At 41.6% G+C, this 18,190-nt stretch overlaps 1 protein-coding gene across 4 annotated transcripts in view; it reads right to left on the reverse strand.

Moving 5' to 3' along the window:
- UBE2D1 (ubiquitin conjugating enzyme E2 D1) overlaps positions 1-18,190 on the reverse strand; it is a 52,735-nt gene that overhangs the window by 5,017 nt on the left and 29,528 nt on the right. For 2 of the 4 annotated variants that reach the window (XM_061635338.1, XM_061635339.1), the window contains exons 2-4: positions 8,758-8,821; positions 8,635-8,666; positions 992-1,069 (exon numbers count right to left, since the gene is read on the reverse strand). In XM_061635338.1, coding sequence (XP_061491322.1) covers positions 992-1,069; positions 8,635-8,666; positions 8,758-8,821 — 174 coding nt within the window. Of the gene's footprint in view, positions 1-991; positions 1,070-8,634; positions 8,667-8,757; positions 8,822-10,111; positions 10,405-18,190 lie in introns of those variants that run through there. The other 2 variants (XM_061635340.1, XM_061635341.1) reach the window with 2 other exon arrangements.

The following is an 18,190-nucleotide window of genomic DNA, read 5'->3' on the forward strand; positions in this document are numbered from 1 at the left end:
CGCTGTATTAGCGAAGAGCTGTAATGCGAAGCGCCACAAAGCAGGGCCCCACTGTAGTGATACATTCTGTTACACAATATGTTACAAATGCACAAGCAGCATCAGATATAGCTGTTCCTTGGGTAAAATTATATGAAAAGTGCCTTATGGGCTAGGTAGAACATGATGATTCAATCTCTCTGGCAGTGCCTAAATACAAGCTCCTCAGAAAATATATAGTCGCATACACTGATTTAAAATTTGAGTCCTCTTACACCTTTATAGTTATATATGCAATTCCAGCAAAAGTAAGACGGTTAAAACTGAGACCATTACAGCAATTTGCCCATTAAAGGAGACACAGAAGAATACTTTTCAAAACGCTATTGAGAAGCTTGGAGTTCGCAGGAAGCCTACCAAGATCAGTAATGTCAAAGAAGCTCTACACATGTTTAGATTTACACACTACTACCTACTAAAAAGTCCTGAAGCAATTTACAACCAAATTCTTTTTTTTAAAAAAGTAAAATCACAAACATTATTAAAATGTATTTACAGCAGTTAATCAGAACCCTACATAAAATGTGTATGCTTGGTATATTTCTTAAAGTTTTTCTGCAATATGCAGGGATTCCATAGTCAACAAGCTTGTAGAAAGGGTTCCTGGAACAAGGAAAGCTTGAAAAGCACTGATTTAGACCTATTGATTATGAACATAATCAAAGTATTGTAATATGGAAAAGAATAGCTGAATCTACAAAACAATATGGCTGCAGTAAAATATTGTGTGGATTGGATTCATCCCAAGTGTTCCACAAAGCTCTGGGCTAGGCCCTCTTCAATTTTCTTCAATAAATTAAATCATGTATGCTAGATAATAAATTATCTATGCTATACTGTGCTGATCCTTCTGCATTTAACGTTCCCCAATAACTAATGCATCAAAACAGATGAAGCCAAGTCCTATTCTCAGAAGTGCAAATTACGTTTAATTTTGTTATAAAATGATTACCTTTGGTGGTTTGAATGGGTAGTCTGTTGGAAAATGTACTGTGAGAAAAAAGACTCCCCCCTGATAAGCACTGTCAGGCTGGAAAACAAGCAAATTAACAATATTATACTTTAATTGTTTTTGCCAATGTGTTCCCAGTACACTTTGCCCAAGCTCAGAACCCTTGTTTTCCTGTTCTTCAACAGACATAAACTATGGTTATCACCACCACTCCATGTGGTGCATCTGTGTCTGGATTGGAATTGCTTTTTAATATGTTTTTTAAAGCTTTTTTAAAAAAAGATGTTTTGTTTTAACATGTTTTTAAATATGTTTGTTTTAACATATTTTAAAGTCTGTTTTTATTATGTTTTAGAGTGTATTTGTTTGCCACCCTGGGCTCCTACTTGTAGGAAGGGCAGAATAAAAAAATAAGTAAGTGTCTGTTACAGGAAGCCACATAGCAGAGCAGGATGCAAAAATCAAAGTGCTTGACCGTCAAGAAAGGCTGGTTTCATTGCCTATTTGAAATATAAACACAACCAGAGCTGCTAGATTACAGTTCTGAGGATCTTCACAGCTTTAAATCCACAAGTAGCTACTTGAAGTCCTGGTTTCTATTTTAAAATGTGAATCTTCCATCATTTTTCAGTTATTCACTGCAATATTAGATAATTATGCAACATATCTGTAAATTCTGCACACACATTTTGTTAAAGAAAATGTCTGCAACTTTAGGTCCACTATGTGTAGAAGCACAATGCAGAAGAGGTTTCAGAATGAAGTTCTGCAACAGATCCTTCTTTCCAGCCCTAAACAACAGTTAATAAAATACAACAGTCACAGTCACTCAAAACTGGAGTTTTGAAACTGAACTGAAAACTGCCAGAACACAATGCACTTTTTTTGGGGGGGGGGAGATTTAAAGTACCTTTTCCCACTTCTCAATCAGAAGTATGCAACTCAAATTACTGAAGGTTTATTTATTTATTTATTTATTGTACTGATATACTGCCCCATAGCTGAAGCTCTTTGGGTGGTTTACAATAACTAAAAATATTAAAAGAAATAAACAAATTTAAAAACACATCTTTTAAAAACAATTTCAAACACAATTTAAAAATTGAAAACAATTTTATTTTATATTTTTACGGACTCAGCTGCCATATATGTTAACTATGGAGTAGCGTGTGTCACATTTTTAAACTCAGTATGCTCTTTTTTAGCTCACTCTCAGTAAGCACCCTCTTTGTCTTTGCACTCCGTAGCATGCTCATACTTTTCTCCTTAAACCAGCTGTGGCTTAAAGTATGAGTTGTATAAGCTACCCTGATATATTTCATTTGAGGGGGGTATGAAACAGATTTCCCTGCCCTGGTACAAGAATGGTAAGTTGCTTCAAAGCTGGTGTCAGATCAGCTCAGGTGCTCAACCTTCTTCCCGCCCACCCCCCAAAAACCAGGCACAGCTTTCATTTCTGTTCAAAGAATCAAGTCTCAAGATGTTTCTTCTGACCTTGGTGAAGAGAAACACCAGACACCAAGCTCAGGCATTTAGTTAAGTGAACCAGATGTAGTATTTTTAACTCATGAGTCAGATACATATTTTTAACAAGTTTTTTTTTAAAGTGAAGAGAAAAGTAGCATCCCATTTCATAACAAAGACACAAACCAGAAATTATATATTAATTAGCAATTTAGATTTTGATAACATGCCTATGTCATTCCTATCCAGATAACGCTTTTTAAAATGGAAATTGTTCACATTTGATCTATCCTCATTATTAATACCAATATTATTGTTGCTTTGAAGATAATACAATAAAATGCAAACTGAATCAAAATGAATTGTAATCAAGCTAGAACATAAAACAGAGAGGTGATAATGACTATAAATATACTGTACGTTATCATAATAGGATGATATAAAAAGGGCAAATTGCTGATATTAAGGTTTTCTTTATGGAAAATCCTCTGCTCGCATGATTGCGAATCTTGTAAGCCATTATAATTTTTGTAAGTTATAATTATTTCCATAAACTACAATTATGACAAGCTTTGCTATTAAAATTTAATCTATGTTATGTGATTATGTACTAACTCTATTCTGTATTCTACTTTTTTATTGTTAATTTTTATCCTTATAATATTCTTGTATGCCCTAATTTTAAATGCAGATAGCTCTACTGCCAACACAAGTAAGATTGAGGATAGAAGACAACCCTCTCTTTGTCCCTTAAGACAAACTGAACATTTTTCAAGTAGTCCCATTTCTATAGACTTCTGCTTTTGGACTTGGGTACCATGTCCTAAATCTTTCTGCATAATTTAAGGTTTTTAATGTTTCAAATAGGAAAGACAGTATTATTAAAGGCTTATTCGGTGCCTAGAAATAATAGAGCTGTTTCTTGCTTAGTAACAGAAACGTAATCTATAATAAGTATTCCAAATTCTGTAACTGAAATTCATAGTTGGTTAGTAAAGAACTTTTCATCAGTTTGCTTTTAGAAATTATTTTTTTAATAACTTCTATGTGCCTTAGGGTTCAATAAGAGAACACTTGTCTGAAGGAGACAGCTGCACTGGGAAAGTAATCAATTTAAATAAAATCAAGTTTTATTTCAAAGTACAGGTGTGTAAATTAGAGAATTATCAGACAGCTTAATCTGACACAGCTGGATATAAATCTATTCTTTGATAAAACACAAGTAATAACACTAGTGGTCTCTGAACCAGTCTCTCTATTAGCTCTCTTGCTACTCCATTACTCTCTACCACCACAGATCTCTGTCCTCTGTTGGTCCCATTTGTTTCAGTCTTCCCACTTCCAGTCTCTTCTCCTCACCAAGTTCAGCGACAACACCAAACTAGGTTCTCACTCTCATAGCAAATCACCGAGTCTTAGATGCAGGTAGGTCATGCAGCATGGCTATATATGTCTGGCTGCAATAGCCTGGAAAAATTCTACCAAATCAGTGATCTCTGAATCCAGGAAGAGAAGCTGTGCAGTGATGCGGACTTTCCCCCATCACCACTTTTTAATAGACTTGGGCATGCCTTACCTGCTCCTATAAAGCAGTGGGAGAGGGCTGCAAACTGGAATTTGCAATTCTCACAGAGGTACACATATAGGGTGGTTCTTCTAGCACAAACAGTTTTGGCTGTGCATTGAAATTTCCCCTCCCACTCCTCTCCCCATGCTCCCCTTAAATCTGTTGTAAATCTGTTTCCCCAACTCTCCAAAGCAGATTAAGAGACATGCAAGAGATGTGTAAGGGGGGGGACTCTTACACTACTGGAATTGTTTAGCTGGATACCACTCAAAAGTCAGAAGTGAAAGTGGCCTGTATACAGCCTTTATGCTGTATACACTCCATCTGTCCCTTGTTTCTCGTGCCTGTGTCTGTGAAATTACTATCCTTATTTCATCTCTATTTTTGCCAATTGGTGATGTATTGTTTTGTGAGTGCAAGCTGCTAAAGTTGTTATACTTCAGCATTTAACTGAATCCTCAGGATTTCTAATCAAATTTTCAAGTGTGGTGCAGATGTAGTGATTATTGTACATGTACAGCATGTAATATATACATATGTACACAAATTCATGCAAATTCATCGTATAATGAAGTCATATACAGTAGGGCCCTGCTTTTCGGCAGCCCGCTCTTTGGCGTTCTGCTAATATGGTGGCTAAAATTACAGTAAGGCCCCACTCATACGGTGCTGTTCCACTTTTACGACGTTTTTCAGGCATTGGGCACCATTTCATTGAATGAGTTCCACTTTTTGGAGGGGTTTCACTTTTAGGCGGGAGTCTGGAATGCAACCCGCTGTATGAGTGGGGCCCTATTGTACTGCAGCTGCTAAAATATTTTAAACTACCGAAAACTATCATATCATCAATCTGCCGCCCAGTGGAGCTCTTCAGAATTGCCCGGGGGGTATTACACACTGGCCCCAAGGACATGGTAGAACCATCTGAGGCCCACTGTAATGAATTTGCTAGGCACTTCCAGGATAAAACCTTTAGCATCTGCCAGGACTTAGACTCCAGTGTTATAGCAGGTAAATCAAGTGAGGTATCCAGAGCACAGCCTTGTCCCGATTTCTTGGATGAATTTCAGTTGGTGCAGCTTGAGGATGTTGACAAGGTGCTTGGACAGGTTCGTCCAACCACTTCTGTGCTGGATCCTTGCCCTTCTTAGCTAATAAAAGCTAGCAGGGATGGAACAGCCGGCTGGGTCATGGAAGTGATTAATGCCTCTCTGAGAGAGGGGGTGGTCCCTGGCTGCCTGAAAGAGGTGGTAGTGAGACCACTCCTGAAGAGACCCTCCCTGGACCCAGAAAATCTTAACTATAGGTGGGTGGCAAATGTTCCATTTCTGGGCAAGGTCCTTGAACGAGTGGTGGCAGGCCAGCTCCAGACACTCTTGGATGAGACCGATTATCTGCATCCATTTCAGTCTGGTTTCAGGCCTAGTTTTGGCATGGAAACAGCCTTGGTCACCCTGTATGATGACCTTTGTCAGGAGAGAGACGGGGAGTGTGACTCTGTTGATTTTCCTTGATCTCTCAGTGGCTTTCGATACCATCAACCATGGTATCCTTCTGGGGAGACTGGCTGAGTTGGGAGTGGGAGGGACTGCATGGCGGTGGTTCCGCTCCTACTTGGCGGGTCGGCCCCAGAAGGTGGTGCTTGGGGAACATTGCTCGGCACCCTGGACTCTCCGGTATGGGGTTCCGCAGGAGTCAGTTCGTCCCCCATGCTGTTCAACATCTACATGAAACCGGTGGGTACGGTCATCCGGAGCTTTGGAGTGCGTTGCCATCAGTGTGCTGATGACATGAAGCTCTATTTCTCCTTTTCATCTTCTTCAGGTGAGGCTGTCAACGTGCTGAACCAGTGCCTGGCTGCAACAATGGACTGGATGAGGGCTAATAAACTGAGGCTCAATCCAGACAAGACTGAGATGCTACTAGTGGGTGGTTCTTCTGACTGGATGGTGGATGTCCAACCTGTCCTGGATGGGGTTGCACTCCCGCTGCAGGTTCATAGCTTCCAGGTTCTCCTAGAACCATCTCTGTCACTTGAGGCTCAGGTAGCCTCGGTGGCACAGAGTGCCTTCTACCAACTTTGGTTGGTGGCCCAGCTACGCCCCCATCTGGACAGGGATAACCTGGCTTCAGTTGTCCATGCTCTGGTAACCTCCAAGTTAGATTACTGCAATGCACTCTATGTGGAGCTGCCTTTGAAGATGGTTTGGAAACTGTAGCTTGCACAAAATGCAGTGGCCAGATTGGTAACAGGGACCAGACGGTTCGAACATCTGAAACCGATTCTGGCCTGCTTGCATTGGCTGCCTGTATGTTTCTGAGCTCGATTCAAGGTGCTGGTTTTAACCTATAAAGCCTTACACGGCTTAGGACCATAATACTGTACCTGATGGACCGCCTCTCCCGACACGAACCCACCCCTACACTACGTTCAACATCCAAGGCCCTCCTCCGGGTGCCTATTCCGAGGGAAGCTGGGAGGATGGCAACAAGGGAGAGGGCCTTCTTAGTGGTTACCCCCAAATTATGGAATGATGTAGCTGACGAGGTGTGCCTGGCGCCAACACTTATCTTTTTGCGCCCGGTCAAGACTTTCCTCTTCTCCCAGGCATTTTAGCATGTGTTTTGCTGTGCTACTCAGGGATAAGCTATGGTTTGGCTTAGTTTTTGTCTGAAATCCAGACAAACCTCAAACTGCAACCAATATGTTGGAGGTGACAAATCACGAGTCCAGGTACAGACAATATACTAAGCTAAACCATGATTTCATTCTGGATAGCGTAGCACCAGCAAGACTGGGAGAGAAGCACTGTGGCCATGAACTCCTCTCTGGAAACCTGCATCCCTGTGTATTCCCACCAAGCTATGGTTCAGCTTAGCAATATGTGTGAACTGAATCACTGTCTTGACTTTTAAATCAGTAGAAGACAGGGTTATTACAGACTGAATGAATTTAGTTTATAGCAGGCAGACTAGAGTTTGTAGCACTGTTCAGCTCAGGCAGTTATACCATAATAAAACAGAGGGGTTACAAGAATGTCCCTGGTTTATCATTGAAATCTTGGAGACCTTCATTCCAGATGTAGGATTAAAACTATTAAAACTCTGCACCCATTCATGAAGTTCATATTCTGAAAAGTTGAAACCAGCAGCTTCTACAAACCAGGCAAACTGAGCCAGCCAATTAATGAAATTTATCTTATTTTGCGTACTTTATTCTGATGTTTTGCATATTATGGAAGGGGCAAGAACACTGAAGCCCTACTCTCTTCTGCTAAAAGTTTTTTTAGTTACCTACCAGACTTCATAGATTTCAAGCATTTCTTCACAGCCACAAGGACTAGCTTGAAAGAAACAAAGAGATTCCAAAGAGGCGGAATTTTGTTATCCCTACCACATTCTGTATTTTTTCTGAATACCTGAATTGTGGCACATATACATCACTCAATGTACATCATTATTCATACACTGATGTTCATATGAATTAAACATTATAATATCTCTTATCTGAAAAAAAATTTTTCAGCTTTAAAATCAAACAGTAAAGACCTTGGCTCAGAGTTCCTGAATGGCTTATTTTGAACCATGTCCCAACTCGAGTTTATTTTTTATCCCCTAAATTGGTCAATATGCATACAATGTGATAGTGTACCTCTCATTGTGTATAATAGGGGTGGGGAACCTCCAGCCCACAAGCCGAACGTGGCCTGCCAGGCCTCCCCATTTGGCCAACAAGGCTGTTTTGAGGAAGTCACACCCACCCACCCTACACCTGATGTTACACGTGGTATCAGGTATGGAGTGGAGAAGGCAGGGCTTTAAAGGAACAATTGGGAGCTTAAAGTGGGCTCCCAATTGTTTCTTTGCAGGAGCAAGGTGCATTTCCAATCACCCATCAGCTGATGGGCAGTAGGAGTGTGCCTGGCCCAAGGAAGCTTCTCCCTCCCAGGGCTGCTCTTTGAAGCTGCCCCGCACTTCCCTTTTAAACCTCTGACATCAAGGATGGAAAGGAGAAGTGCAGGGAGATTCACAAAGGGCAAGGGATTTTGATAAGTGGGTGGAACATGTGATGTCATAATTATGCCATGTAATTGACATGGGTTACCTTGCCCACTTGTCAAAGTTGGCCTGCATGGTGGCCCCCAGAGCCACAAAGGTTCCTTATCCCTGATATATAAAGTATACCTCTGGCCCCCACATAATCACAGGCTATCCCCCTCACAGCTAGGGTCACAAGGTATGTCTTCCGAGACAAGCTTGCATCCCAAGCTTGAACCCCTTCCTAGCACCTTCCATTTTAGAGATCTACCACACTAAAAGTGTCATTTGCCAGTTAAACTCTCCTTAGTTCTGGAAAATTCAAGAGGACATTTGAAGGCTTTGAAACTATACTGTAAGCCAAATGTCAAACCATCTAGAATGTGCATAGTGAGAAGATACTAAACAACTGCAACAAAAGATAGCAAAAAATGTTTAGTAGTAAGTTTTAGTCTTAGCCTAATTAGTGCTATATGTGTTCCCTTCAAGTCCCTTCATCAGTGGATACAGAAATATATTAAAGCTTATTATAAAAGAGTAATCAGAATATCAGTTATGTAAATTGCATACTTACAGGTCCCATAATAGTTGCTTGCCAATGGAACACTGAAAAACACAAAATATTATTCACCTTATTAAGTGTTTAAGCATAACAAAATAGGCAAAAGTATCTTGCCATCAACTATAAAGATCTTACAGTCATCTCCAACAGGTCCTGCTGAACAGTGTGCAGGTGGGTCACGTTGCAGATCACTTAGCTCCTACAGGAAACATGAAAACATTTGCAATGTTACTTAAACAAACCCAAGATTAATTATCCAAATGTGGATCCTCTTTAGGTTTGATCAAGTGCTCCCAAAATATACAACAAAAATGAAAGAGAAATTTTAATGCACACACACAGTTTTCTGAAAACACAATGGAATGACAAGTAGGTTCAGCACTGAGCACTTCAAAATTAGGCAGCTGATCTCCATACTTTACTGCATATAATTTACACCTTATTTCCATTAACATGGTAATCACCAAGAAAGTATGCATTCCACAATATTTCGATTCTGAAACTGTTACCCTCAAACAGGAAAAACCTGATGTAGACTTGTAAAACTTGTAACACTTTTAAAACTTGATAAATAGACTTGAAGCTGAAGTAGAAAACAAAACTGGGGAACGATCTAGATTCTAAGCTGTGACTTGCACACAGAAATACACAAGGCACTCTTTACACAATAATAATTATTAAAGCTTTTCTTCCCTTAAAGTCAATGCTAAATTGGAAGCCACGATTCATGACAGATTTTAGAAGACTACCATAGGTAATAACAAACAAGTTCAAGACTGAGTTTCAGGAAATGCTATAATTACAAAAGATAACAGCACTATCATCTCTAGCAACATTAGTGAATAGTTATTTAAAACTATTTTAAGCCTTTTCCCCCTAATTCCTCTCCCCCACTAGTCAGCTTCAGTTCAAAAGACAGTATGTTCACTAGGAATGTGCTAGAATTCCACCCAATTTGGATTTGGTACAGAATTTTCCATTAATTCACTTATTCTCAATAGTTGAGAACTGGATTTTAATGTAGCGAATTTCCATGACTTTTTGAAAATGGACTTTTTTGAAAAAAAATCAGCCTCTAAAATACCAATTTTAAGAATAATGTATCAATATTTCCTTTTAAAACATTAATATTTCCTCAAGTATCATTATTTTTAAAGGAAATATTGATACTTCAAAATATTGATATTTTCTTTAAAAATATCAATTACTAATTTTTTCAGAGCAAAAAACCCACGGATCTGTAAAAGCAGAGACTAGCAGATAAAGAACGAATTCAGATCGATGCCAGCCTGTTATGTTGACTGGATGCTTTTGAACTGGCACTGGCCAACGGATCTCATCCTTAACATTCACTATCACAAGGCACATTCAGAAATTACAATGAGCAAAATCCAGCCAAAGTGTAACAATTTCTGTTGATTTAAACTAAAGACTTAAACTAGCAATGGAATCAAAGATAATCAAGTAATGAACTTTGTCTATATCTTACCCAATTTGTAAATGCTTTCCTGCTTGATCACTTGAAGACTATTCTTAATTGTCATAGGTGACCAGGTGGGGACCCTCCCTTAGTGTGCACTTCTCTCACATTTAAATTATTTTCGAGAATCCTTTTTTTGCCAAATGGTAGACAGGAAAATGCCATGCACCACCATCCATTTGCTCTTCCCCAGACAATATTGAGATGAATATTGATTCAAGTATCTGAATGTAGTAGCCACCATGTTACCAACTCTCACATAATGATTTTCTTGACCTTCTAGCAAGAGCACTAAGGTCTCACCTATCTACTTGCAACTAATTTTATTCAGAGGAACCAGCTGCATACCAGTCCAGCAAGGTCATTTAAGTGTACACTTGCCCGAAGAAACCAATGGCAAAATCTTTTAGAAGTGCAGTTCCCTTTTTAATCTAAGTGGCTCAGGTTTCACTGAGAGGGGAGAACAAGTTATTTATGCAAAGCCAGATATTCCCAGTTCAAGAGAGGATCCACAAGTGTCAGATTTCCAAGCATCATGAGTCATGAACATTGGAGCCAGCAAGCTCTTAAACAAAGCAGCAGGACTCCAGGCAGAGGAAGACATTATCATTACAGTTTCCAGCTTCAGATGAAACTAAACATCTCTCTTATATTGTCAGGCCCTTATGACCCAAAACACCAAACACAGCCCACCAGACCACATACTGTGACCTTCCAGGTGCTCAACAACCTCTCCGCTTTTTTCAGTCACAGTCAGCTAGCAAAACCAAGAGGTTTAACAAGCTAGAGGTGGTGGGCTGCATGGGTTCATGGGTTCAGAAGTCTGGGAGGTCTGCATTAACTGAAACAGCTCAAATGTAGGAGTGACATCACTTTGCTTAAGAGCAGATGAGGTGTCTTATAGGATTTCTGCATGAGAGAACTTTGAATTGTTATTGCCAGGTTGACCTCAGCGTCAGAGACCTAAGCGCCGGCAAGATACCTTTAATTGGACTAGTCATTCAGAAAGGTCACAGCAATCTTGTTTAGACTGCTTAATATTCAGAATTTCTAAGCAGTGTGCATAAAATGTTTAAAACATAGAAAGAATAATCAAAATTCATCATAAACAGAAACTACCTTAAAATGCCTGCTGAAATTGGAAAGTGTTTGTCAAGCACCTGAAGTTCAGCATGGAGGAGGCCTGTCTAATCTCAGTTGGGAGGGAATTCCACAGGATTAAGCCCACAATTCTGAATGCACGGCTTCTGGTGCATCTCCTGCCAAAATATGTTTAATGACACTTGTACAGTAGGGCCCCGCTTTGCGGCGCTCCGCTTTGCAGCATTCCACCGATACAGCGGTTGTCAATTGCAGAAAGGCCCCGCTCCTACGGTGCTTGTTCCACTTTTACAGCATTTTTTAGGCGTCGAGTGCCATTTTAGACAATGTTAGTCAATGTGTTCTGCTTTACGGTGGATTTCGCTTTACTGCGGCGGTCCAGAACAGAACCTGCCGTATGAGCGGGGCCCTATTGTACAGTTCACAGCCCACCAAGGAGTCCTCTACTGAAAACAAGAAAGTACAGCTGCACTCTTGTGTGGTTCATAGTCATCTGAAGAAACTCTTGTATAGCACATGTTCTTGGAGACTAATATCCAGTAAAAGAGTTCAAAACATTTTTTTTTTATAAAAAAGCACGTTATGCTGCTATTAACCTTACTATTCTTTCTGCACGTTCACCATAGGCCTTTATGTCTTCGCTCATTTACTAGATAGGAAATATTAGGCTGACTACAGAAAATAAACTAATTTGTATTGCACGAATTAAAATCTGCATGGAGTAGCAGGGGCATATGCTTAATGAAGAGCAATGCTGGAAAAATACCAATAATACCCTGGATGGCTAAACATTAATATTAGTGACTAAAAATATTGAATTTGCCAGTCTATTACACTAATAAGACCATTCACACACACACACACACACTCTCTCTCTCTCTCTCTCTCTCTCTCTCTCTCTCTCTCTCTCTCTCTCTCTCTCTCTCTCACTCTCACTCACTCTCACTCACTCTCACTCACTCTCACTCACTCTCACTCACTCTCACTCACTCTCTCTCACTCTCTCTCACTCTCTCTCACTCTCTCTCACTCACTCACTCACTCACTCACTCACTCACTCACTCACTCACTCACTCACTCACTCACTCACTCACTCACTCACTCACTCACTCACTCACTCACTCACTCACTCACTCACTCACTCACTCACTCACTCACTCACTCACTCACTCACTCACTCACTCACTCACTCACTCACTCACTCACTCACTCACTCACTCACTCACTCACTCACTCACTCACTCACTCACTCACTCACTCACTCACTCACTCACTCACTCACTCACTCACTCACTCACTCACTCACTCACTCACTCACTCACTCACTCACTCACTCACTCACTCACTCACTCACTCACTCACTCACTCACTCACTCACTCACTCACTCACTCACTCACTCACTCACTCACTCACTCACTCACTCACTCACTCACTCACTCACTCACTCACTCACTCACTCACTCACTCACTCACTCACTCACTCACTCACTCACTCACTCACTCACTCACTCACTCACTCACTCACTCACTCACTCACTCACTCACTCACTCACTCACTCACTCACTCACTCACTCACTCACTCACTCACTCACTCACTCACTCACTCACTCACTCACTCACTCACTCACTCACTCACTCACTCACTCACTCACTCACTCACTCACTCACTCACTCACTCACTCACTCACTCACTCACTCACTCACTCACTCACACACACACACACACACACACACACACACACACACACACACACACACACACACACACACACACACACACACACACACACACACACACACACACACACACACACACACACACACACACACACACAGACAGAGACAGTGCTAGCTGGATCAGGCCAATCATTTCAATAAAAATAAATAAATAATAGTCCAGCATCCTGTTCTCACAGTGGCCAACCAGATGCCTATGGAAAGCCCAGAAGCAGGATCTGAGTGCAAGAGCACTCTCCTCACTTGTGATTCCCACCAACTGGTATTCATAGGTATACTGCCTCTGACAGTGGTGGTAGAACATAGCCATTGAGAAAAGTAGCCACTGACAGTCTTATCCTCTGTTAATTTGTCTACTCTTTTAAAACCATCCAACTCTAGCGCTCGCATAAAAACTTCATTGGATACCACCCCATGACCTGTAGCCACAGTTTATTCTTGGCTATAGATCACCATTAACAAGGAGAAAGCTTAACCACACCCCCAACATGCTAAGCCAAATCTAGGCTTCATGCAGCACTAGAGGAAAAAAGACCAAGAAGAAGCAAGCCCACACGTGCATATTAAGCCATAGTTTGGCTTACCATGACATGCGAACCAGGGCAATGTCTACTTTACGTCCAGGATGCCAGTCCAGATATACCAACCTCCATTAAAACCGTGTAACAATTGTAGGTTCCATACAGCATTCTAAACAAGCCCACAAAAGTTATTATGCTACGTGATTTCCCTGTTTAGTATTATCCCTGTAGGCATCTGATTCCTTCCAGACAACACAATATGGAATGTTCTACCATCTGAAATTAGGTAGGCATCTACTTTCAGGTGCTTTCACCACCAGTTAAAAAATCATTTATTTGCCCTGGCTTTCCCTGTTAGTACTGGTCCTAGATAATTAGATTTCTGTTCTGGTTTGTGCTGTGAACTGTTTTGCTGTTCACCATAATGAAATGTGGTCTTTTTTTAAAAAAAAAAAATCTTGTGCCTATCCTTTTGAAATCACACTTCTCCCATCTCTGCCCTGATCAAGGTGCACACCATCTCTGAAGTTGTTCTCACTAAACTCTTCCTCTTTCTGCTCTCTTTGATGAAGGATGTTTTCTCATTCCAAGTGAGCTTTATCTAGAATGGAATCCACTTGTGCTATTAAGACACTTTCTTTTCAAAATACTTTTAGAAATAGGTTTGTAAGCAAATGGAAAGCTTGAATAAACTGCAACATTCCCTTTTGCTATTTGTCTATTTTGAACTAGATACGTGCTCCAGACAACTATTATCTCCAGGAAAGCTGAGAAGTATCGGTACAATAAGACCACACTCATCCATGATCTGATCATGGATGAAGGTGCCGATTTAGTGTTCATTACCGAGACCTGGGTGGGTGAGCTGGGAGGAGTGGATCAGACCCAGCTTTGCCCACCTGGATACTCAGTGCAACACCAGCACAGGCTGCAGGGATGGGGGGGGGAGGAGTTGCTGTGGTCTACAGAACTTTCATGTCTGTCACCAGGAAACCAGCCTGTCTTGGAGCTGGCTGTGAGGGTCTGTGTACTATCCATCCTGCTGCCTGGAAGCTACTCTGACTGAGCTGGCAGACAGATAAATAACTGGCTTATTCAGGCTTCATTACCTTCAAGCTGGCTTTGATAAACCTATACATACTTCTTCAACAACTCCATTACTGAGAGGCCTGTCAGGCAAGTCAGGCCTGGCAAATATCCTTTGTGAGGCACAATAGCTAACCAAGTACAGGTGAAATGTTATCATGTGAATCAAGCTTTAAACCATTTTGCCTGAAGGCACAGGAAATCGATGAAAGGGTCAGACTTTTCCATCCCAACAAACAATCAGATTATCCAGGGCTATGAGCATAGGCAAGGCTGACTCCATGTTTCCGAAAACTGCACAGAGCTCTAGGGCTCCAGAAACATCTTCTGTGCTGTCTACCTCCCCAGAAATCTGATGTGGGAGCAGTGAAATGTGAGCTGTCTACTGGAGTGTTTAAAGCTGGGTTGAGTGGGGACCCTGCAAGACCAAAGGCATCTGGCTCAATTTTACACCATGTACAGTCATGGCAATATAGATAATTTCCTTGAGCATGCACAGTGTGCTTTCCCACTCATCACTAAAACAACTATAAGTAGCTCCAACACACCTGGCACTAAGGCGATTGTTTCCGTAGCAGAGTTAGGAGAGGAAGATGTTTACAGAGTGCCCTGTTGGGGCAGGGAGAAGGGAAAGTAGACTAGGGAAAATGAAGCAAGAGCAGGGGGGTGAGGAATACAGCAGCAGGAGCAAGGCCAGTTGTGGGAGAAAGTACATGGTGCCTCCCATACATACAACCAAGGGGCAGAGAGACAGGAGACCAAAACGTTACATGTGAAGACACAGGAAGGAACTGAGGTGTCATGGGAGAGCTAAGGGAAAGGTTGAAAAGTGAAAGACGAACTGAGACATGAGGAGCTGTTGTTATTTATTTTTCAAGAAAAGTTCCCATGTTTTTGATGAAACCCTGCAAACTCCAAAGAATCTCCCATATGTTGGTTAGAGAAAGCTGCTCCAAGTGGTTCCCCCCTTCCAACAGTACAGCAAGACGGGTGATAACTATTCAGAGAGTGAAAATAAACTTCTGAGCTATTCCATGGTCCACCCCCACTGCTAGCACATAAGGCAGGAGTTAACCTGTGGTCCATGGATGGGCTTCAGGTCATCCATGAACAAGGCACAAAAAATAAATTTCCAAATCAATACAATTAATTGTATTTCTTTATTTATGCGGGTCCATAGCTTTCATTAGATTCTTAAAAGGGTCCATGATCCAAAAAAGGTTAAGAACCACGGATATAAGGGGTGGAAGATTTGCTAAAAGATGATGGTGGTTCCCCAGCTGTCATCTTCAATTCTTCACTTTCAAAATGTGGAACAGTGGCCTACTTTGGGAGGAGAGGGTATTGCAACAGACAGTATTTTGCAAATCAGAAGGTTTTTTGTTTTTGTTTTTTTAAAAGATGAGACTGTATCAGTCCAACCCCTTGTGTGTTTTCTCATAGGTAAGCCCCATAGCATTCACTGGAGCCTACCACCATAGGGGCTTACTCAATGCACAAAGGATTGGAGCCTGAGCATCTGCTGAACATATTGGCAAATCTGGGCTCTTGCCAACAGATTGTTGGGGGCAAGGGGATAACGCTCAATTCCCATAAATTGTAATGGGCCAAGAAAATCCTGTTGGCATCACTCTGCCTACACTCTCTACCTCCCTCGTAAACCAGGATCCTTATAAACAAGAACAATATCTTACATTTCCCCGGGCTGCTCCTTATCCATAGTCCTTAAGTACAGTGTATAAGGAAAAACAATTTACATTCAAAATAATACAAGGGGAAAGCTTACATAAAGTTCCATCACTTAATTTTTGTTGTACATATGGTCAGTATCCGATTCAGAGATAAGTGATAAGAATGACACCACCACCCCAGCAACAAATTACGTACTGTGAGTAATATGGTCAAGAATTCCTACGCATAAGAAAAGCATAGATTATGTTGGATACTGCAGCTTTTGGAAATGCCTTTTGGGTTACAGTAGGACCCTGCTTCTCGGCGCCCCGCTTTTTGGTGTTCTGCTAATATGGTGCCAGCGGGGACGATCAGCTGGAGGGCGGCCTGGAGCTCCCCGCACTCCAGCTGATCGCTCTGGAGGAGGGGAATGTGATGTTCCTGTATTAATGTAAATATGGTAAGTGCTGTTTGTATAGAAGATACATGGTAAGTGGAGTGAAAGAGGAGGGGGGAGTAGATGAGCAGTAGAATGCTGTTCTAATAGACCTCGCGCTGGGAGTCGTCTTGCTGCAGGAGAGAGGAGGCACCAGACATCCGGTGGCGTATCTTAGTCGCAAGCTAACATTGAGGGAGAAGAATTATTCATCGGTCCAAAAGGAGTGCCTAGCGGTCGTGTGGGGACTGAGCAAGTTGCGCCCATACGTGTGGGGACGAAGATTTACGGTGACGACGGATCATCGGGCCTTGTTATGGTTACAGACTATGAAAAATCATAACACTATGCTGCAGAGGTGGTCCTGGGCTCTACAAGACTATCAAGTGGACTTCAAGTTCATCAAAGGCAAGGACAATGTATTGGCCGATGGACTTTCCAGGCAAGTGGCCGGGACTGCAGTGACGTGACCCAGAAGTAGGAACAAAAAAGACATTTTCCCCATAGAGACTTGTTTTTATTGTTAACGCGGCGTATGAATCCTAGAGCAGGAATAATACTCTGCCATTATTTTTAAGGGGGGGGAAATGTGATGTTCCTGTATTAATGTAAATATGGTAAGTGCTGTTTGTATAGAAGATACATGGTAAGTGGAGTGAAAGAGGAGGGGGGAGTAGATGAGCAGTAGAATGCTGGATGATTGGCTGAGCGTTTGAATGGCTGAGAGTATAAATGGAAGAATGACAGTTGAATCTGGGTGGGTTGTTTTGGTGGTGTTTGGAGGTGGGTGTTAGGTGGTGGATGTCAGGAGAGTGTGGAGAAAGAGGGAGTGGGAGTTCTAGTTAATGATAAGTCAAGTATCACAGGAATAGATGAAACCATATGCTTAAGTATCATTAGAAAAGTAATCTTGTTATTTCTGTTATTTAATAAATACTATTTTGGTTTACCGAAGGCCTGATCCTTGGCTGGGGTTTCACAGACCAGAAGGGAGGGTAAGGTAATTACCAAGGCTGAAGGGCAACAGTAACAAATGGTGGCAGCGGTGAAGAGGAGAATAATAACATTACAAGTATCCAGAGCAACCCCGAGTTATATGAGTTATCTACATTGATACAAGGGGGTTGGGAACAGCATAAGCACGGAGTCACAAAAGTAACCAGACAGAGAGAGGCTCAGACAAAGTCTCTGGGAACATTGGTTATAGAACGTGACTGGTGGTGCTGCCTAGCAGGGGAATCTAGTGAGATCTGTGCTAGAGCGGAGAGAGAAACCATAAAAAAGGACAGTCCGGACTGGTGGAGTCCCTGGTGGTGCCTAGTGAAAGGCAGTAGCCACAAGCAGGTAGGAACCTGACAGGGAGAGCCAGGGAAGGGCATCACAGGTGGTGGCTGTAGCGGTGGGATACGAACAAAAGAGAGTCCCTAACAGTGGTGTGGCAAACAGAAATAACAAATAAAGATTACTTGTGAGAGTGACTGGCAAAGAGTGTGTGGCAAAGAGTGAGTGAACTCCAACAACATGGCTGAATATA

The sequence above is a fragment of the Rhineura floridana genome, chromosome 7 (assembly GCF_030035675.1).
Source record: "Rhineura floridana isolate rRhiFlo1 chromosome 7, rRhiFlo1.hap2, whole genome shotgun sequence".
NCBI lineage: Eukaryota > Metazoa > Chordata > Lepidosauria > Squamata > Rhineuridae > Rhineura > Rhineura floridana.